General features: G+C 46.7%; 1 protein-coding gene across 1 annotated transcript; it reads right to left on the bottom strand.

Moving 5' to 3' along the window:
* Positions 1-1147: 1147 nt before the first annotated feature.
* On the bottom strand, positions 1148-1453 carry LOC136470371 (uncharacterized). The gene has a single exon (XM_066468239.1). It carries the CDS (start codon positions 1451-1453, stop codon positions 1148-1150), a length of 306 nt encoding a protein of 101 aa, XP_066324336.1.
* Between the last annotated feature and the right edge of the window lie 20583 nt (positions 1454-22036).

Raw genomic sequence — 22036 nt, forward strand, 5'->3', positions numbered from 1 at the left:
ACGAGCCGCTGGACCTTAAGGGGGTGTCCCAGTTCCTCCCTTTCGATGACTAGGGTGGCACTTACCACATGGTTGTTGGCCATGACATAGAGGAGGAGGGGTTCTCCTCGTTCGAGAGCGACAAGGATTGGGGCCGATGTCAGGGATGCTTTGAGTCTCTCTAGAGCCTACTGAGCTTCCTCAGTCTAGACGAAGGCGTCCATCTTTTTGAGGAGCTTGTAGAGTGGCATCCCTCGTTCGCCGAGCTGAGAGATGAATTGGCTCAAAGCGGCTAGACAGCCAGTGAGCCTTTGCATGCCCTTGACGTTGCGTATGGGGCCCATGTTGGAAATGGCCATGATTTTTTGGGGGTTGGCCTCGATGCCATGCTCGAACACAATGTACCCTAGTAGCTTCCCCTTTGGAACCCTGAAAACACATTTCTCAGGATTCAATCTGATGTTGAACCTTTAGAGGTTCATGAATGTTGCGGCCAAGTTTGTGATCAGGTCGCAAGCTTGAGTTGTTTTGACCACTATGTCATCAACATAGATGATGATTGTTGGTCTTGGCCGCTTGGCTTGATCAAGCTGATCGAGCAGGTCGATTTGGTCGGTGAAACATTGCTACATGCACCTTTGGTAGGTGGCACCAGTGTTTTTAGACTAAAAGGCATGGTTACATAGTAGTATGAACCATATGGGGTGATGAACAAGGTTGTGAGCTGATTGGACTCTTTCATCATGATCTGGTGATAGCCCGAGTAGGCATCCAGAAAGGAGAGTATCTCGCAACCCGAGGTGGAGTCAACTATCTAGTCTATGCGCGATAAAGGAAAGTGATCCTTTGGACACGCTTTGTTGAGGCCAGTATAATCAACGCACATTCTCCATTTCCCAGTCTTCTTTTTAACAAGAACGGGATTGTCAAGCCAGTTAAAGTGGAAAACCTCTTTGATAAATCTGGCTGCTAGGAGTTTGGCAATTTCTTCGCCTATGGCCCTGCACCTTTCATCGTCAAAATGATGTAGGCATTGCTTGGCGGGCTTCGAGCCTGAGATGAGGCGAAGTGCATGCTCAGTGACCTCCCATGGTATGCCCAATATGTCAGAAGGCTACCATGCGAAGACATCGCGATTGGTGCGCAGTAACTCGATGAGCTCATATTCCTATTTGGCCGGGAGCTGGGTCCCGATCCGCACCATCTTGGTTGGGTTGGTGGGGTCAATTCCTATTGCCTTGGTTTCCTTGAGCGGGTGGAAGGCCGTTGAGAAGGTTGGTTTGTTGCAGTCTAGGACTGCCAGGATCAATGATTCCCTGAGCCGTGGGAGCTTGGATGAGTTGACAACTGTGGTGGCGAGCTCAAAATGCTCGCGGTCGCACATGAAGACATGTGAAAAGGCACTGCTCATGGTGATGACGTCGTTTGGTCCTAGCATCTTCAGCTTGTGGTAGGTGTAGTTGGGGATTGCCATGAATTTGGCGTAGCATGGCCGCCACAAGATGGTGTGGTAGGACCCTAGAAAGTCCACCACTTCGAAGGTGAGGACCTCTGAGCGAAAGTTGGCTTGGTTGCCAAACGTGATGGGTAGGTAGATCTACCCGAGCGGGTATGCCTACGCTCCTAGGATCACCCCGTGGAAGGGAGAGCCCACCAGGTAGAGTTTCGACCGGGAGATGCGCATGGTGTTGAGGGTGTCGACGTAGAGGATGTTGAGGCCACTGCCTCCATCCATCACCACCTTGGTGAGGCGCTTCTTATGGATGATGGGGTCAATGATGAGCGGGTAACGTCCTGGTCTCACGACATAGGAGGGACGGTGATAGCTCTAGTTTGGTTTTGGTGAATTGATGAAACCCTATGTGCTAACCTAGTTTATCAAGTGATCATAAGATAATAGGTAGCACACTCCAAGTGGTGAAGCAAATGAAGATCATTACATGACGATGATGATGCCATGGTGATGATCAAGTGCATGGACTTGAAAAGAAGAAAGAGAAAAACAAAAGGCTCAAGGCAAAGGTATAAATGATAGGAGCCATTTTATTTTGGTAATCGAGACACTTAGTGAGTGTGATCATATTTAGGATTGATAGCCGTACTATTAAGAGGAGTGAAACTCCTATCGAAATGCGGTTATCAAAGTGCCACTAGATGCTCTAACTCATTGCATATGCATTTAGGATCTAGTGGAGTGCTAACACCCTTAAAAATATTTATGAAAATATGCTAACACATGTGCACAAGGTGATACACTTGGTGGTTGGCACATTTGAGCGAGGGTGAAGAAGATAGAGCTGAAAAGAAGTTAGTCATGCTGATCGTGCATTGACCGAACGTTGGTTTTGGTTGGACCGGCGCGTCCGATCAGTGGTAGCTGAGGACGTGCAGCGTCGATCTTCGATCGGACACTAGCATTGGAAGTGACCAGACGCTGGCTGGGTGTGTCCGGTCGCACTGACGTGGTAGAACATTGAGGAGGCAATGTGTGATCGGACACTAGGTGTGTCCAGTCGGGCTTGATCGGACGCATCGGATCATGTGTGGAGGCTTATTGGAAATGACCGGACGCTGAGGTCCTACGTTCGGTCGTGATCCAACTGACATGTCTAGTTGCAGTCGGTACCTTACAGAAAACGACCAGACACTAGTGCTGGAGCGTCCGGTCAGTTTGAGCAGCGTGTCCAGTCAACTCTTGACCGTTGAGATTGGGTGAACAACGTTTGAAGCCGATGACACGTGGCAAATATTGAGCGACCGGACGCTGAGGTCCTGCATCCGGTCGATCTGATCAGAGCGTCCGGTCACCCCGAGCAGTGCCCAGTGAAGGGGTACAATAGCTCTATTTCATGGGGGCTTCTATTTAAGCCCCATGGCCGTCTCAAGCTCACCCTCTTGGCCATTTGCATTGACATAACAACATTATGAGCTTAGCCAAAGCCCTCCCACTCATCTTCATTATTGATTCATCATCTTTGTGAGATTGGAAGAGAATCCAAGTGCATTGCTTGAGTGATTGCATCTAGAGGCACTTGGTATTCGTGTTTTGCTATGTGATTCGCTTGTTGCTCTTGGTGGTTGCTACCACCTAGATGGCTTGGAGCAGCGGAGGATTGGCACGAGTTGGTGATTGTTTGTGGCCATATCCAGTGATTGTGAGGGGATTTGTACCTTCTTCGGCGGAGCACCGAAAGGTAACTCTAGTGGATTGCTCATGTCATTGAGTTACCTCACTTGTGGGTAGGTTTTTGTGGTGTCCAATTATGTGGACAAGGTTCGTGCAACACCTCTTAGCCACCGAACCACCAAGTGTTGGTCAACACAACAGGGACATAGCATGTTGGCAAGCACGTTAACCTTGGGAGAAAATTGGTTGTCTCTTGCCCTTTGGCATTCTCCCGGTGATTGATTTAGTATTCATCTTGTGATTGGTTCACTCCTCTACACGGCGGTATAATCACCCTACTCACTTATTTATATTCTTGCAAACTAGTTGTAGCAAGCTCTTTAGGATAATTAGAATTGAGAGCTTGCCTTGTTGTTTTAAGTTCATCTAGTGGAGATCTTTAGTGTAGCAAGTGTGAGAGCTCTTAGTGAGTAGTGATCTAGCAATTTGTGTGTCAAGAGATAATAGCAACTAGAATTATTGGATAGGTGGCTTGTAACCCTTGTAGAGCTAGAGCAAGTTTGCTTTTCGCTATTTATTATACTAATCAAATTGCTCTAGTTGATTTGTAGAATTTTAAATAGGCTATTCACCACCTCTAGCCATATTAGGACCTTTCAAGTGGTATCAGAGCCGTGATCACCATTTGATTAAAGGCTTTACAACCTCGGTGTCAAATTATGGCTCAAGTTGTGTTCAACCATGTGGGGGGCAAACCACCATTCTTTGATGGCACATGCTATGATTATTGGAAGAGAAAGATGAGGATGTACCTTGGTTCAATCAATGATCAAGTATGGGAGGTGACCGAGAATGACTGTGCTATTATTGATCCCGACAATCGCACCAACCAAGACAAGACCAACAAACAATGCAATACAATGGCTCTCAACACCATATACAATGCCATTGACTCCAAAGTGTTTGAGCAAATCAAGGATTGTGAAAGAGCTAATGAGGTGTGGACGAGATTGGAGGAAACATATGAGGGCATACCGGCAGTGAAGAGTGCCAAGTTGTACATCCTTAAGGATAAGTTGACAAGCTTCAAGATGAAGGATGATGAGAGCATTCTAGAGATGTTCCATCGATTGCAAGTAATTGTCAATGACTTAAAGGCTTTGGGAGAGAAGATCAAGGATGATGATATCTCTCATCGATTCTTAATGTGCCTACCTCCAAGATTTGAGATGTTGAGATTGCTTATCTTAAGAGGAGGATTGAAGGATATTACCCCTAACCAAGTACTAGGTGATGTCATAACACAAGAGACATACTGTGTGGAAAGGGAGGAGGATGAAAAGGATGACAAGGAAGAAGAAGACAAGAAGAAGAAGAGCATATCATTCAAGGCTAGCTCATCATCATCCAAGAACAAGGGAAAGTCCAAGAAAGAATCAAGTGATGATGATGATCATAGTGATATTGATGATAAAGCTATGGCCCTCTTTGTACGCAAGATGGGAAAATTCATGAAGAAGAAGGGCTATGGTGCAAGAAAGAGAAGAGATCACGCCAAAAGCAAAGAATATGTGAGAAAATGCTATAATTGCAAGTGCCCCGATCACGTTGTAGCAAATTGTCCCTACAATAGTGACAATGATGAGGATGAAAAGAAGAAGGACAAGAAAGAAAAGAAGGAGAAGAAGGATAAGAGAATGACCTTCCAAAAGAAGAAGAAAGGTGGAGGCTATGTGGTCACATGGGGTAGTGATGGATCTTTGGATAGTGATGACTCTAGTGATGATGGCAAGAAATCTATCAAGAAAGCACTAGCAAGCATCGCCATCAACAACAAGCCCTCCATCTTCGACACTCTATCGACTTGCCTCATGGCAAAGCCTACCAAGGTAAAATATGATGAAAGTGATGATGATAAATGTGAAAGTGATACTTGTAGGAATAATGATAATGATGATGAGGAGGAGGAGTACACCAAGGAGGAGCTCTTAGACATGTGTGAGCAAGTGCACACTTGCATTGAGATGAAGAGAAAGGAGTGCAAAGAATTACACAAGGAAGTCAAATTTCTTGAGCAATCCTTTGATGAGCTAAATGCCACTCATGAGAGGCTAATGGAAGTCCATGAGAAGCTTGTCAAAGCTCACTCTAAGCTTGAAAAAGGTCACTCCTCTCTCATTGAGCAAGTCAAGAAGGAGGAAGCCAAGAAGGAGCAAGTGATTGTGTCTTGTGATGTGGGACTAACATGTGATTTTATTGATGAATCTTTTTATAAGCCCATTGTAGTTGCTCCAACTAACACTTCTTGTAGCACTACTACTTCTACTTCACCTTTGAGTGATGGTCTCACTTATGATGCCTCACTAATGGTGGAAAATGAGACCCTCAAGAAGGAGGTGAATGAGCTCACTCGTGCCTTAGGCAATGCCTATGGTGGAGATGCCTGCTTGCTAAAGTGCTTGTGTAGCCAAAGGTTTTCTCTCAATAAAGAGGGATTAGGCTATACCCCCAAGAAAGAAATGGCAGCCTTTGTCACTCCTAAAGTTAGCTTTGTGAAGGGCAATGGTCGGTTTTACAATAGATGCAAGCAAGTTGGGCATGTAGAGCAATATTGCAAGATTAACAAGAACAAGCTACCTAATGTATTCTCAATTAAATTTGATTCTTATTATATGCTTGTTAAGGGTGCCAATGGTGTGAAGGCTAAGTTCATTGGTACACCAATTGTGGGCCCAAAGAAGAAGGCCATTTGGGTACCAAAGAACTTGGTAACTAACCTTTAAGGACCCAAGCAAGTTTGGGTACCTAAAAAAATTGATCTTTATTTGTAGGTTAATTATAAAGCCAAAGGAAGGCATTGGGTGCTTGATAGTGGGTGCACACAATACATGACCGGTGATCAAGAATGTTCAATTCAATCAATAAAAACAAGAGCAATAGGATTGATAGCATCACATTTGGTGACAATGGCAAAGGCAAGGTCAAAGGGCTTCGTAAGATTACAATATCTAATGACTTGAGCATTTCTAATGTGCTACTAGTAGAGAGCTTGAACTTCAACCTATTATCGGTAGCTCAATTGTGTGATCTTGGTTTCAAGTGCATATTTAGGGTGGATGATGTAGAGATCATAAGTGTAGATGGCTCTAACTTGATATTCAAAGGATTTAGATATGAAAATCTATACTTAGTTGATTTCAATGCTAGAGAAGCTCAATTGTCAATATGTTTGATCACTAAGTCTAGAATGGGTTGATTATGGCATAGAAGGCTTGGTCATGTTGGAATGAAACAATTGAATAAGTTGATCAAGTATGACTTGGTTAGAGGCTTGAAAGATGTCACATTTAAAAAGGATAAGCTATGTAGTGCATGTCAAGCTAGAAAGCAAGTTGGTAACACACATTCTAAGAAAAGCATGATGAGCACATCTAAGGCATTTGAGTTGATGCACATGGACTTGTTTGGACCAACCACATACACTAGCATTGGTGGAAACAAATATGGATTTGTGATTGTGGATGATTTCACTAGATACACGTGGGTGTTCTTTCTTGTTGACAAGAGTGATGTGTTTGCAATATTCAAATCATTTGTCAAGGGCATTCATAATGAGTTTGAAACAACTATCAAGAAAGTTAGAAGTGGCATTGGTAGTGAATTCAAGAACACAAGAATTAATGAGTTGTGTGATGAATTTGGAATTAGACATCAATTCTCAGCCAAGTACACTCCACAATCAAATGGCCTAGTTGAAAGAAAGAATAGAACTTTGATTGATATGGCAAGATCAATGTTAAGTGAATACAATGTAAGTCATTTATTTTGGGCCGAAGCAATCAACACGACTTGCTATTATAGCAACTGACTCTATTGTCACCCCATGATGGAGAAGACACCATATAAACTATTGAATGGAAGAAAGCCCAACATAGCATACTTTTAGGTTTTTGGTTGTAAATGCTACATATTAAAGAAAGGCACTAGATTGAGCAAGTTTGAAAAGAAATGTGATGAAGGTTTCTTGCTTGGTTACTCCACTACTAGCAAGGCATATAGAGTTTGGAATTTGGCTAGTAGTACTCTTGAGGAGGTTCATGATGTGAAATTTGATGAAACAAATGGCTCCCAAGAGGAAGATGAGAATCTAGATGATGTAAGAGGCACTTGTCGATAGAATATCATCGGTAGTCCACCGAGGGGTATCCCACGATGGTAGATTGATTGACAGAGGAGCGTGTAATCAAGAACAAGAAGGCAACAGAGATACATGAGTTATACAGGTTCAGGCCGTCAGTATGATGTAATACCTTACTCCTATGGTCTGTTGGTTTGTATTAGCTATCATATGATTTGCCGTGATTTTGTAGGGGGTCCCTACCCACCTTATATAGTCTAGGGGGCAAGGTTATAAGATGGTTAGATCTGAGAGATAACTAGAAAGTAATAACAGATTACAAGAAACACGGGATCGTGCATATCCTATCAGACTACGTGACATCTTTCGGATATCCTTCCTATGCCTTGCGGGAGGCGCCGAGCAGAATCGTGCTTCGCAAGGCTCCTTCTCGTGGGCTGGATCGCTCCTAGAGGCATAGCCCATGTGGCCTGCCATGGGTATCCGAGGTCATACCCCCCATAGCTAGTCCCCGAGCGCCTTGTACCCATTGAGCAACGCCGTGTTGAACTTTCCCGAGCAGGTGCTAACAAAAACCGAGCTATCCAGATCATGGTCCGACCACCATAACGAATCACCGATCAGTTGTGAGCAGTTGCCGAGCAGCGTGCACCATCACCGACCAGTGTGTTCCGAGCATGGCTTGTCATAAGGGTGTAAGGAGCTCAATTTTAGAATTGAAAATTCCCGTGTGGTAAAATGAAGTGTGCCCACTTAGAGTCCGACCACGAGGTTAAAGAAACCTTGGTTTTACTTTTATAGGCTCAAAGTCTTTTCAGAAAAAACAAACACATTTTCCGCGAGGTGAAGTGTGCCCACTTAGTCCCCGAGTCTGACAGTAGGTGACGTAGTCAGGTGGTGCTAGGCTCAGAAAATATTGAACCAGCCGAGTAGGTTACTAGTCCCCGAGCGTAGCCTTGAGATGAAAAACAAACACATTCACCGCAAGGTGAAGTGTGCCCACTTAGTCCCCGAGCGTGACAGTAGGTGACGTAGTCACATGGTGCCAGGCTCAGAAAAAGTAATCCATCCGAGCAAGTAGCCAGTCCCCATGTGTCGGGCATAGATATCGGATAAATCAAACCGTGGAGAAAAAATCAGAGTAATGGCTGTGCAGCATCGGGTGCTGAGCCTCATTAAATTGCGGAGAAATTGGTGAATATTTGGCGGTGATAAATGAGTGACGTGGGCTACTGTTGCATGATAGCCCAACTTGCGGCCCATTAAACCGCTTTGGTGGTGTCAAAATAGCGCTAATGGCGAGAACGGTTTCCCAAAAACCCTCTGTCGCAATGAAAACTAGAGGAAGTGCTTTATAACCGTGCCGCCACATACATCACCTCCTACCTCACTCAGTTTGCCTTTCTTCCTTCCTTCGCAAACCCTACGCTCCACATTTCGCACCATCGTGAGCACTCGCCTCCAACCCAGTTCCAATCCGGAGAAAATGGTGCTGAAAAAAGGAGCCGCAAAGCCGAAGAAAGTGGCCACCGGAGCCAGCCGCGATGAGGAGTGGGTGCCATCGAAGACATCGGTGGCAGATCTCGATAGGATGGTGGCGGCAGGCGTTCTCCCAGACCGCCTCACTACTGGATGGCGGCCAGCTAGTGGTGAGCCCTTCCCGACACCACATACTGATGAGGCTGTAGTTTTTGAAGATTATTTTTGGCGAGGATTAGGGTTTCCTATCCACCCCTTTTTGAGGGATCTTATGGAGTTTTGGGCAATTGGCCTCTGTAATCTGCATCCCAACACCATTCTGCATGTGTCTATCTTTATCCATTTCTACGAGGCGTTTCTCGGTGTTCTTTCGCACTTCAACCTCTTCAGGCACCTGTTCTGTTTGAAGAAGAAGGGGGGCAACGGTTCCAAGGTGGTTGGCGGCGTTTCTCGGTGTACCGCTAAATACCTCCCTTAAAGGTTGGAATGCCAGATGGTTCTATATCAAACAAAGTCACCCAATGATTCGATGCGACGTCCACCACATCCCGGTTAATCATAGTAACTGGTCGGAGAGACCCAACAATGCTGACATGGAGCAGGTAATGGAATTGCTGGACTTGATTAAGGGCGTGGAGCTTAGGGGTGAACTGGTGGTGGCTAGCTTCATAGTGTGGCGCGTTCAGCCCTGCAAAGAGAGGGCCCACCCAACATTTGACTATAAAGGTGACAATGACGGTACCCGAGAAAACATAGACCGTCCGACGAAGAAAGAAGTAATAGACCGTGCCATGGACCTATTTACTTCCAATGTCTCATTCAGTTGGCCAAAAGGAACGAAGTCTTTCAACTATACCAATCCCCCTCCTCAGGTAACCCTTTCACCTTGCATTTTTTAGGCATCAATTTCCGAGCAAAGGACTGACTTACTTATGTAAAGATCCATTCACAGGACTGGGCAATATACTTTTCAAATGTTCTGAGAGTGGATTGGCCGAAAGGAGTGGACATTCGATGGCCGCTACAGTCCGAAGAGGAGGAGCAGAGCACCTCGTTGGATAGTCCATCCTAAGCATCAGAGAAGATCCACAGCAAAAGACCGGCAGTAGACGAGCCGGTCCCAAAGAGGAGGAAAACCACAAGCTCTCATGCACACAAACCAGGCGGCATCTCTCTTAGTGAAGATCGAACAGTTTGACCATGAAGGACCACTGTGCTGGAGTGGTCGGACAATGACGAGGACCAGTCAGTGCTTCCGCTAAGCATGAAGGAGGCATCGGTAGATGCCAAAGCTCTCAAGCAGCAAGCAAGGGAAAGCTATGTTCGGGCAACAACAGAAATCCTAGTGACATAAAGTACCAGAGTCCCCGAGCAACAAGAGGGGATAACCGCAGAACCACGCACAGAAGGTGGGGCCCCCGGGCGCCGAGAAGAGCAGCAGCCCACTGTAGAGGCGCAGGAGTCCTCCCATCAAGCTGACTAGACAGCCATGCCTAGGGGATCAGGCAGGCATCGCTGATTCAAGAAAATCAATCGGAAGACCAAACCGTAAGTATATTTGCCTTGGAGTAATAGTATTGTTCCTTGATTTCTCTTGGTTACTAACAAGCCGACATTACGTAGAGCAACGCCGAGGCCCGTGACCTCAGAAGAAAAAATGACAACTGCTCCCATCCGGGAGTCCCCGGTTGCTCGACGAATAGAGGACGGACCAGCCACTGCTGCCAGCATTCCGGGCGATGGTGAATCGTTAGCGCACATGACAGGCGCATCGGCGACCGTGACGGAGGCTATGACTGAAAAGGTCGGTACTTTGGAAGTGGAAACTGCAGCTGTCGTTGATGCACCGGAGGCTGAGGATGCAACTCCATCGATGGCCGAGGAGCAACTTTCACCACCCGCAGCGATGCCAAGAATGGTCAGAGCAGCTGTCTGACCACAGAGTCCCCCAGTGGTGCCTCAATCGATGGCAGAGGAGGACAAGGTTGTGGAGATTGAGCATGCCGCGCCTAAGCCCCAGTCTGTCCGGATTCTCCGAAAACGTGAGGAAGAGGTGGTAGTTGTCGAGGAAGAAGACACCACCAGGGAAATAAAGAGGTTAAAATCCGTCATTGCTGGTGTTATGACTTAGATCGAGGTAGTACCGCACCTAGAACACTGATATATGTGGTTGGAAACCATGGCTTATCTCTAGCATTGTTCATCCATAGGGGATAGCTCGAACAGCCGAGCAGCGGCATCAACTGATGAAGAGGATGGAGCCCCTCACCGAGGAAAACAAGAAACTCTGAGAGGCGTTAAATCTTTCGAAGCAGAATATTAGGAGGGTCCAGCGCGAGCGGGACCTTGTAGAGTCTAACTCACTAGACCTTGAACATCAGAAGGGGGTTCTCTCCAAACGATTATCGGCTGCATCCGAGCAGCTGCAAAAGAAGTCCGAGCGACTAGTGATTATATCCGAGGAGCTAAAAAATATGTCCGAGCAATTGGGCAAGAAAACCGAAGAACTCAAAAATAAATCCGAGCAACTCGATCGGAAGTGCCAGCAGTTCGAGGATGTAGCCAAGCAGAAATCTGATATGCCTTACTACATAATGTGCTTTGCAGTAATTTGCCAATCCACTGTTATGATAACTGTTGTGCTTGTAGAGCAAGACGCAGAACTCAGCCAGCTTCGCCAGACCGTCGAGCAAATTCGACAAGAGAAAGCAAAAGAGTCGGAGCGAGTAGCCAAACTGGCCGAAGAGCTGAAAGGTAGATACCCCCTGATCGGAAGTAATGTTGTAGTACTTTTCTGGTCTGACGAACCATTCTAATTATTGTAGATTATCGCCATAAAACCAAGGCACAGTTCGATGTGCTGGTACAGGAAGCCAAGGTCCAGAAAGACAACTTCAACACTATATCCGACACAATAGCACCAGTACTCGACTGCGTCGATATTGAACCGGCACCCTGTCCTGACAGCAGGTAGCAAGGGCCAGATACCATCATTCAGAGATGCAAGGTAGCGTGGGAGAATTTCAAAAAATTTCAACCGTGACACCGTTTTGACCGCCGCTACTCATGCCCTTGCAGTGGTTCGGTCCCATTATTCGTCTATTGACATCCAGTCGATAGGTGGTGGGTTCATAGATGGGCTGAGTGATGCGCAAACCCAGCAACTGGAGAATGATGTTGAAGATGCAGCCAAAATGCTTGTCAACGATATAGACCTGTTTGGCAAAACAGAAGCTGGTGGCGAATCTTAACGAACTGCTCGGATACTACCGCTTGTACTACTTACTTTATTTAGCAATGAAGAGTCGTTTGTATTAATAACCCGACGCCGTTATGCACAATATAAGTAGTGTTCGATCAGTTAGTTTCCACTAAACCTGATGCTTTAGCTAGCCCGTAATTCGTAGAGTACGTAGCCCGTGTGCATGTTGGGAAAACAAGCGTTACCATAGGACCGTCGCCTACCACCCGATACGTAGAGCACAAAGACCATAGCACGTGTGGTGAGATGGTAGAGCCTTGGTTTCCTCCATAATTGTCAAAACAAAACTCATGCCGCCCAGCGACTGATTTGAGTAACTTGTCGAGAAAAATAGTTAAAGTGGTGTCCGAGCAGTTAGTCTATGCCTGAAATGTAGGCCTTGATTAGCCCATAGTCCATAACATCGAGCGCAGAGGCCCTGACACGTGTAGGATGAACAAGCATGACCAAGGAACCGCAGCCGACCAACCGAAACGCAGAGCGTGGAGCCCCTTAGCGCATGTAGGAAGTAATCGGAGACTGGGTCTTCCCCATAGAAAACAGAAAAGACAAACGTGTGTTGCTTGGCGAGCTATGTTATGAATTTTGGAGTGCAAAAAATCATTGCCGTTTTAGGAGGAAAAACTTACGTAATTCAGAGAAAACATAATAGGTGATTTTTGGAGAAATCGTGTTCTTCGATTTTTGGAGTTATCGTGTTCGGCGATTTTTTGAAGTTAACGTGCTCGGTGATTTTTGGAGTAATCGTGTTCGGCGATTTTTGGAGTTAACGTGTTCGACGATTTTTGGAGTTAACATGCTCGGCGATTTTTGGAGTAATCGTGTTTGGCGATTTTTGGAGTTAACGTGTTCGGCGGTTTATGGAGTTAACGTGCTCGATGATTTTTGGAGTTAACGTGTTTGGCGGTTTGGGGGAATCGTGCTCGACGATTTGGGCGTACTTGGCGAGCGTATTAGAGGTCATCAGGAGTGGCGTATAGCCCGATAACGGTAAGTGAAGCTTATAATGGAGGAAAAATGGAGAAAAATTATGGAGACCAGAACTTTATTAATATGAAAGTAAAGAATACATATCTGTGTTATTTCAGGGGTAGAAACATATAAGGTGCTCTATGTGCCAGGAGTTGGGAACATCGAGTCCATCTAAGTCACATAAGCGATAAGACCCTAGTCGAGTAACACCTTTTACGATGTAAGGGCCCTCCCAGGGTGAAGACAACTTGTGAAGCCCTTCGGTTTTTTGTTTCCAATGTAAGACGAGGTCGCCGATCATGAATGAACGACCTTTGATGTTACGGTTGTAATACCTCCGCAGACCTTCGAGGTACTTGGATGTGCGGACGCAAGTAATCAAATGTTCTTCCTCAACCCGATCAATGTCTTCTGTCCGAACAGCTGCGGCTTGCTCTTCATCATAATTTTCTACTCTGCGTGCTCGGAATGCAATATCTGCTGGGAGTATGGCATCTGATCTGTATACCATAAAATATGGAGATATGCCTATACTGCGACTAGCTTGAGTGCGCAGTCCCCAGACCACAGCTGGTAGTTCTTTGAGCCATCTGCCCGGATGCTTTTCTTCTTTCTGATAGAGCCTTTTCTTGAGGGCGTCGAGGATCATACCATTAGCCCGTTCAACCTGGCCGTTAGCTCTAGGATGAGCAATGGAAACATATTTAAATGAGATGCACCGGTCTTCGCAGAAGTCCTAAAAATTATGGTCGATAAAAGTTGTCCCGAGGTTGGTGATGATGCTGTTCGGGAGACCGAATCTATGTACGATGTCTTCAAAGAGCTTGACTGCTTTCTTAGCAGTAGCTGCGATGAGTGGTTTGTACTCAATCCACTTGGAGAACTTATCGATGGCGACGTACACATACCGGAAACCTCCTGGCGCTGGTTTGAAAGGTCCGATCATATCTAGTCCCCAGCATGAGAATGGCCAGGAAGCTGGAATGGTCTGTAGTTCCTATGCCGGTACATGTATTTGCTTGGCAAAAAACTAACAACCCTCACATCGTTGAATGAGATTTTCCGCATCGGAGATGGCCGTGGGCTAGTAAAAACCTGCTCGGAAAGCTTTGCCGACCAGTGTTCTCGAAGCCGCATGATTGCCACAGGAACTAGAGTGAATTTTGGAGAGTAGCTTCACACCGTCGTCTTGGATGATGCACTTCTACAGTATCCCTTTCTTGGCACTTTTCCTCATCAGGCTACCATCTACCAACACGTAATGCTTACTTCGGCGAATTAGTCGTTCGGTTTTGATTTTGTCGGTGGGTACTTCGCCATTGGAGAGGTATTTGATGAACTGTTCCCTCCAATCGGCGACTGGCGAAGGTATCATGAGTACCAACTGCTCGGCAGGGGGTACTTCTACAACTTCCTTATCTTCATTAATGGATGGTGTCAAGAGGTCTTGAACGAAAACCCCCGGCAGAACCACGGTGCGAGAAGATCCTATCTTTGATAGCTGGTTGGCTAGTTGGTTCTGATCCCGTACCACATGGTGGTACTCGATGCCATAGAATTTCCCTTCAAGCTTCCTGATTTCGGTGTAGTATGCGTCCATTTTCTCACTGGAACAGGACCAATCTTTATTGAGCTAATTGATAACCAGCGCGGAATCGACATATACCATGAGGCGTTTGACGCCGAGCTCGATGGCTATACGGAGGCCGTGGAGACATGCTTCATATTCCACGGCGTTGTTGGAGATCGGAAAATGTATGCGAAGAACATATCGGAGTTTATCCTTTGTCGGTGTAATGAACAGAATGCCCGCACCAGCACCATTGATATTAAGGGCGCCGTCGAAGCACATCACCCAGTGCTCGGGGCAAGTGGTGGTGATGGGTTCTTGGATTTCTGTCCACTCAGCGATGAAGTTAGCAAGCGCTTGTGACTTGACGGTTGGTCTACTTCTGAAGTCAATGGAGTATGTGCCGAGCTCAATAGCCCACTTGATGATATGGCCATTGGCCTCTTTATTGCGGAGAATATCCCCTAGAGGGAACTCGATGACCACGACAATCTTGTAGTATTCGAAGTAATGTCGGAGCTTGCATGAGGTAATCAAAATTGCATATAACAGCTTTTGCACCTGAGGATAACAAGTTTTGGGCTCATTAAGTACCTCGCTGATGAAATAGACCGGACGTTGTACCTTGTAGGCATGTCCAGTTTCCTCGCGTTCGACGACAATAGCCGTACTGACAACTCAAGAAGTGGCGGCAATGTAAACCAGTAGAGTTTCATCTGGTCGTGGCGCTGTCATGATTGGAGGTTTTGTTAAAAACAACTTGAGCTGCTCGAAAGCTGTGTCTGCCTCCTCTGACCAAGAAAAAAGCTCAGAAGCCTTGAGGAGCTTAAAGAAAGGTAGCCCTTTTTCACCGAGGCACGATATAAATTGGCTTAACGCAGCCATGCAGTCTGTAAGCTTCTGTATATCCTTGACACACGTTGGTCGTTTCATGTTGGTGATGGTGGAGACCTTATTAGGGTTCGGTTCAATGCCCCGAGCGCTGACGATGTAGCCTAGCAGGATACCGGATGGAACTCCAAAGATGCATTTTGAAGGGTTCAGCTTCCATCGGTATTTGCTCAAGTTTGAGAAAGTTTCTTCAAGGTCGGCGATGAGATTGTCGGTGGTTTTAGTCTTGACGACCACATCGTTGATGTAGGCCTCGACGTTGCGACCGATCTGTTGGTTGAGGCATGTCTGGATAGCCCTTTGGTAGGTTGCTCTAGTGTTCTTTAGTCCGAAGGACATAGTGGTGTAGCAGTATGCATCGAAAGGCGTAATGAAAGAAGTTTTGACCTGGTCTTCCTTCTTGAGAGAGATCTGATGGTAGCCGGAGTAACAGTCAAGAAAGGAGAGCAATTCACAGCCAGCGGTGGAGTCTACAACCTCGTCTATCCGAGGCAGGCCAAAGAGGTCTTTAGGGCAGTGTTTGTTAAGATCAGTATAATCAACACACATTCTCCATTCTTTATTCTTTTTCTTAACAAGGACAGGATTAGCTAGCTAATCTAGATGATACACTTCTTTTATAAATCTGGCAGCTAAGAGCCATTTTATTTCTACCCTAATAGCCTCCTTTTTGTCTGGCGCGAATCGGCGAAGTTTTTGCTTGATCGGTTTGGCGGTCGGCGAGACATTCAAGGAGTGCTCGATCTTCTCCTGTGGTACCCCTGGCATGTCTGTAGGTTTCCAAGCAAAGACATCGGTGTTGGCACGTAGGAAGGAGACAAGCGCGCTTTCCTATTTGGGGTCAAGGTGAGTCCCAATTTTCACCGTCTTGGAGGGGTCGTCGAGGCCGAGGCCGATCTCCTTGACTTCCTTGGACTTGGCAGAGGCACGAGGAGGTTCTGGGATCTCCATGTCATCAGCAGATGGCATCTTGGCTTCAGCGACCACGCTAGCCATCTGGATGGAGAGGTCGGTGGCTTCGACGAGGGCAAGACTTTCTGTCTCACATGCATAGGCGACGAAGAGGTTAGCGCGCAAAGACAGGACCCCTATGGGCGAAGGCATCTTTAACACCAAATACGCGTAGTGTGGAACGGCCATGAACTTGGCCAGAGTCGGTCACCCCAGTATGGCATGATAGGCGGTGTCGAAGTCGGCGATGTAGAAGTTGATATGCTCCACTCAGCAGTTGATTGCCATGCCAAACTATACTGGTAGGGTAATCTCCCCAAGCGGTCTGGATGCCCTGCCAGGTACCATGCCCCAGAAGGAGGAGTCTGAAGGTGTGAGATCTGTTGGCCCGAGGCCGAGCTCCCTTAGGGCCCCGGCGAAGAGTAGATTCAAAGCGCTCCCACCGTCGATGAGGACTTTTCTAAAGAGCACCTTTTGGACAGTCGCATCAAGGACAAGGGGAAAACGCCCTATGTAGGGTATGTCCGCCCACTGGTCGGCCCTGCTAAAGGTGATGGCGACTTTAGACCATGGGCGATAACTGAGGTTGGCGGTAGTTTCTTCTGAAACGACAGCGAGCACTCGTCGGGCGGTGAGCTTCTGTTCCCTTCTGCTCTCGTTGGAGGCGAAACCCCCAAAGATGGTGGCGACCACCTTGTCGTGGTCCTGGAAGGCATTATTATTATCCCTAGGTGGTCGGAGTCCTCCGTTTCCGCCAATGTCATCGTTGTACTTTTTCTCCTAGAACTCCTTGGCCAAACCAAGGCAGTCCTTCATCTTGTGTTTGGCATTCTTGTGTAGGGGGCACGGTCCATCAAGGATCTTCTTGTACTGCTCATCATAGTTATGCTTTGCGCGTGGCTCATTGACATTGGCAACAAAGTGATCTGGTCAGCGGCGGTGATTCTGACCAGGTTTGAATCCATCTGGCCGATCTTGTCCGCTATCCCGGTGGAAACTGCGATCATCGTAGCGACGACCGTTGTGCTGTCGGTCATCATTGCGGTCGTCGTGGTGACGATCATTATGATGTCGGTCATCATTGCAGTCGTCATGGTGGTGAGGCGGGTGATTAGTGCCCGTATCTTCATTAAAACGCACCTCCACTTCCTCAGCGTCGGCGTACTGGTTGGCAATTGTGATCATCTCGCCGATGCCGGTAGGTGGCTTCCTATTGAACTTAGAACGGAGTTCTCGATGATGAAGTCCTCGAATGAAGGTGGTGATGACTTCGGCTTCCGTGATGTTGGGAATAGAGTTCCTCATCTCGGAGAAGCATCTGATGTAGCTATGGAGTAGCTCAGATGGCTTTTGGGTGATGTGGTTGAGATCGTGCTTGGTGCCCGGCTGCCTGCATGTGGCCATGTAGTTGTCGGTAAAGACTCTCTTTAGATCTTCCCAAGATCCGATGGAGTCCGGAGCAAGGCTTGTGAACGAGCTCATGGCGGCTGGCGTGAGCATGACGGGGAGATAATTTGCCATGACGTTGGTGTCTCCTCCGACGGCGCGGACGGCGGTGGTGTAAGCCTACAGCCACTGGGTTGGGTTCATCCTCCCTTCATAGGGCTTGACTCTGGTGATTTTGAAACCGCGGGGCCACTGGAGCGTTCAGAGTGCCCTAGTGAACGTTAGGGGCCCTTCCGGGCTATCGGGGCTGATGTCGGCAATATTGCCAGCGACGATCGGCTCCAAAGCTGAGTCCGGGTTACTGTACTCTTGCTCGTATTCCTGGTGACATCGTACTTCATCTTCATGGTGCCTGAAACATCATTGATCGATACACCGTCGTGCATCCCGAAGGTTACTGAGGTGCACTCGGGCATCCTGTTCGACCTCTTGGTCGTGCTAGCGATGATGCTCGGTGTGGTGGCCACCAACTCCCCCTAGGGAGGTAGTGACTGGTTGGCAAAATGGCTTTGACTAGGGCGGCGATTAGATCTAGGATCGGCTGATTGGCGAATCACGCTTCTGGAGCATGAAGGTCTCTGAACCTCTTGGATCTCGTTAACTTGATAGTGTGCCGCTTTGAGCATAGCAGCAACCTTGGTGAGCTCGAGCATCTGCGGGAGGTGTGCAAGTTCATTGGCGGCCACGGCTAGATTGGCGCTCAGAGTTTTGAAAACGCCATGGCCGTCAACGCGGAGGAATTCTTTGTTGAGATTGTGATGGAGGGGCCTTCCTTGTGAATCGAACTGGTTATCACGAGCGGCCTTAGCCATCGCAATGGCGCGTTCATTTTCACGGTGTTGCGCATGGTTGGTGTTCCTGTTTTCATGGGTGATGTGTTCCTCATCTGTTTCACCGTTCTAAGGGGGGCTGTCGATACTGACGTTGAAGATTGCGCCACCCCGGAAAGGCAGGAGTCAAGGTTGCTTGGTGAAGGTCTCGGTGAGGGACTCCATGGAGCCTTGAGACTCGGAGTCTGGATTTTCCTCAAGGATAGTTTGGAGGGATGTTCCGGGACCCCAGCTGGCGTGCAGCATGTTGATGGTAGGTGGAGGCTGGTCGGCGAGCCGATCGGCGAATTTGCCCCTCAGGGCGTCCTGATATGTAGCGGTAGTGTTGGCGGGCCCGAAGGGCAGGGCGGCAAGCCCTGAGGTTTGCCGGGCACTAGACGCCGATAGATCTGGATCGGAAGGTGATCGGTGCTGAACAAGGGTGTCTAGAGCCGACTTAGCAATGGAGAGGCAATCGACGAGTTTCAGGCCAACCCGATCGATAGACTCAATCAGATCATCATTGTTGACGTGCCTCTAATAGCAAGGAAGCGAGCGGCGAGTGGCTGATGAAGTCGACCCCAGAAGTGGTTCCGAGATTGGATCTACAGTCGCAGGTGCAAGGGTGGTCGGCACGGAATGGATCTACACCGGCTCGAGAAGCTCTCCTACTCCATCGGCATTGATGACCCACGTGATGGATCCGACCATGAAGATCTGGCCGGGCCGCGGGAGGAACAAAGAGCCTGTGGAAAAAGCCATCTTGTTCGACAAGGAAATAGCATGCACACCCCTACCTGGCGCGCCAACTATCGATAGAATATCGTCGGCAGTCCACCGAGGGGTATCCCGTGATGGTAGATTGATCGGTAGAGGAGCGTGTAATCAAGAACAAGAAGGCAATAGAGACACACGAGTTATACATGTTCAGGCCGTCAGTATGACATAATACCTTACTCCTGTGGTCTGTTGGTTTGTATTAGCTATCGTATGATTTGCCGTGATTTTATAGGGGGTCCCTGCCCACCTTATATAGTCCAGGGGCAAGGTTACAAGATGGTTAGATCTGAGAGATAACCGGAAAGTAATAACAGATTACAAGAAACATGGGATCGTGCATATCCTATCAGACTACGTGACATCTTTCGGATATCCTTCCCATGCCTTGCGGGAGGCGCCGAGCAGAATCGTGCCTCGTAAGGCTCCTTCTCGTGGGCTGGACCGCCCCTGGAGGCGTAGCCCATGTGGCCTGCCATGGGTATCTGGGGTCATACCCCCCATAGCACTCAATTGGTCAATGCAATGAAGAACATGGACATTGGTGCCATAAGGCCTAGAGAGGTGATTGATGTTAAAGATGACAAGAATCAAGTGCTCTCTAACTCAAATGTGCAAGCTAGTGGTTCCCATGATCAAGTTCAAGCAAGTGCTAGTCATGACCAAGTGCAAGATCAACAACAAGTGGCTAGTTCATCATCTCAACCAAGTGATCAATCAAATGCAAGCAATCAAGTGCAAGTGCTTCAACCAACCAATGTTGCAAGAGATCATACATTGGACACTATCATTAGTGATATTTCAAAAGGTGTGCAAACTAGATCAAGATTAGCTTCATTTTGTGAGCATTTCTCATTTGTGTCATCCATTGAACCTAAGAAGATAGGTGAAGCTTTGAAGGATGTCGATTGGATCAATGCTATGCATGAAGAGCTAAACAACTTCACAAGAAAACCAAGTATGGGAGTTAGTTGAGAGGCCTAGGATCATAATGTGATTGGAACCAAGTGGGTCTTTTAGAACAAGCAAGATCAAGATGGGATAGTAATAAGGAACAAAGCAAGATTAGTGGTTCAAGGTTACACTCAAGTTAAAGGTCTTGACTTTGGAGAAACGTATGCCCTGGTTGTAAGATTGGAAGCAATTAGGATCTTGTTAGCTTATGCTTGTGCCCAGAACATCAAGTTGTATCAAATGGATGTGAAGAGTGCATTTCTCAATGGGTATATCAATGAGCTTGTGTATGTTGAGCAACCTCCTAGTTTTAAAGATGAAAAGAAACCCAACCATGTTTATAAGTTGAGAAATGCTTTGTATGGATTGAAACAAGCACCTAGAGCATGGTATGAGAGATTGAGAGATTTCCTACTCTCTAAGGGATTCAAGATGGAAAATATTGACACCACTCTCTTCACCAAGAAGCTTAGAAATGACTTGTTTGCAATACAAATCTATGTTGATGATGTCATATTTGGGTCAACAAATCAAGATTTTTGTGAAGAGTTTGGCAAGATGATGGCAAGTGAATTTGAGATGTCTATGATTGGAGAGCTTAGTTACTTCCTTGGTCTTCAAATCAAGCAAATGAAGAATGACACATTTATGAGTCAAGGCAAGTATATCAAGGACATGAACAAGAAGTTTGGAATGGATGATGCTAAAGCTATTAGTACACCAATGGGAACAAGTGGAAGCTTGGATAGTGATGCTAGTGGAAACATGGTGGATCAAAAGATGTATCGGTCTATAATTGGAAGCCTACTCTATATGACCGCATCAAGACTAGATGTGATGTTTAGTGTATGTATGTATGCTAGATTTCAAGCCTCACCAAAAGAAAGTCATTTGAAGGCAGCAAAGAAAATATTGAGGTACTTGAAGCATACACAAAATGTTGGATTGTGGTATCCCAATGGAGCAAGATTTGAGTTTATTGGATATTCGGACTCCAATTATGTGGGATGCAAAGTTGAGAAAAAGAGCACATCGGGCACATGTCAACTATTGGGAAGATCACTTGTATCTTGGTCATCAAAGAAGCAAAATAGTGTTGCACTTTCAACCGCTGAAGCAGAGTACATTTCGGCCGGTAGTTGTTGTGCTCAATTGCTTTGGATGAAGGCTACTTTGAGTGATTTTAGAATCAATTTCAAGCAAGTGCCATTGCTATATGACAATGAAAGTGCCATAAAGCTCACCAACAACTCAGTTCAACATTCAAGAACAAAGCATATTGATGTCTGCCATCATTTCATAAGAGATCATCAACAAAAGGGGGACATTTGCATTGAGAGTGTGGGCATCGAAGATCAACTTACCGATATCTTCACCAAGCCACTTGATGAGAAGAGATTTTGCAAGCTGAGGAATGAATTGAATATACTTAACTTCTCCAATATGTGTTGATGCACCCACATTATATGACATGCCTCTCCTTCGAGCAAAGCAAGGTAAAGTTGATTGACATGTCATCCATCTATTGCTAAGGATTTGTTTAGTGCATCTAGTCATTACTATCATGTCCTAGGCTCATTCATAAAAATCAAATGGATTTGATGCTTGTATGGTACCACTATTGCTTGTATGTTTGAAATGATCTAGTGGTAGCATATGACATGTTTGTGAGCTTGTAAAC

The sequence above is a fragment of the Miscanthus floridulus genome, chromosome 8, assembly GCF_019320115.1.
Source record: "Miscanthus floridulus cultivar M001 chromosome 8, ASM1932011v1, whole genome shotgun sequence".
In the NCBI taxonomy this organism is placed as follows: Eukaryota; Viridiplantae; Streptophyta; class Magnoliopsida; order Poales; family Poaceae; genus Miscanthus; species Miscanthus floridulus.

Coding starts and splice junctions, on each gene's coding strand:
- LOC136470371 (XM_066468239.1), bottom strand. CDS start 1,453: ATGGCAATCCCCAACTACACCTACCACAAGCTGAAGATGCTAGGACCA.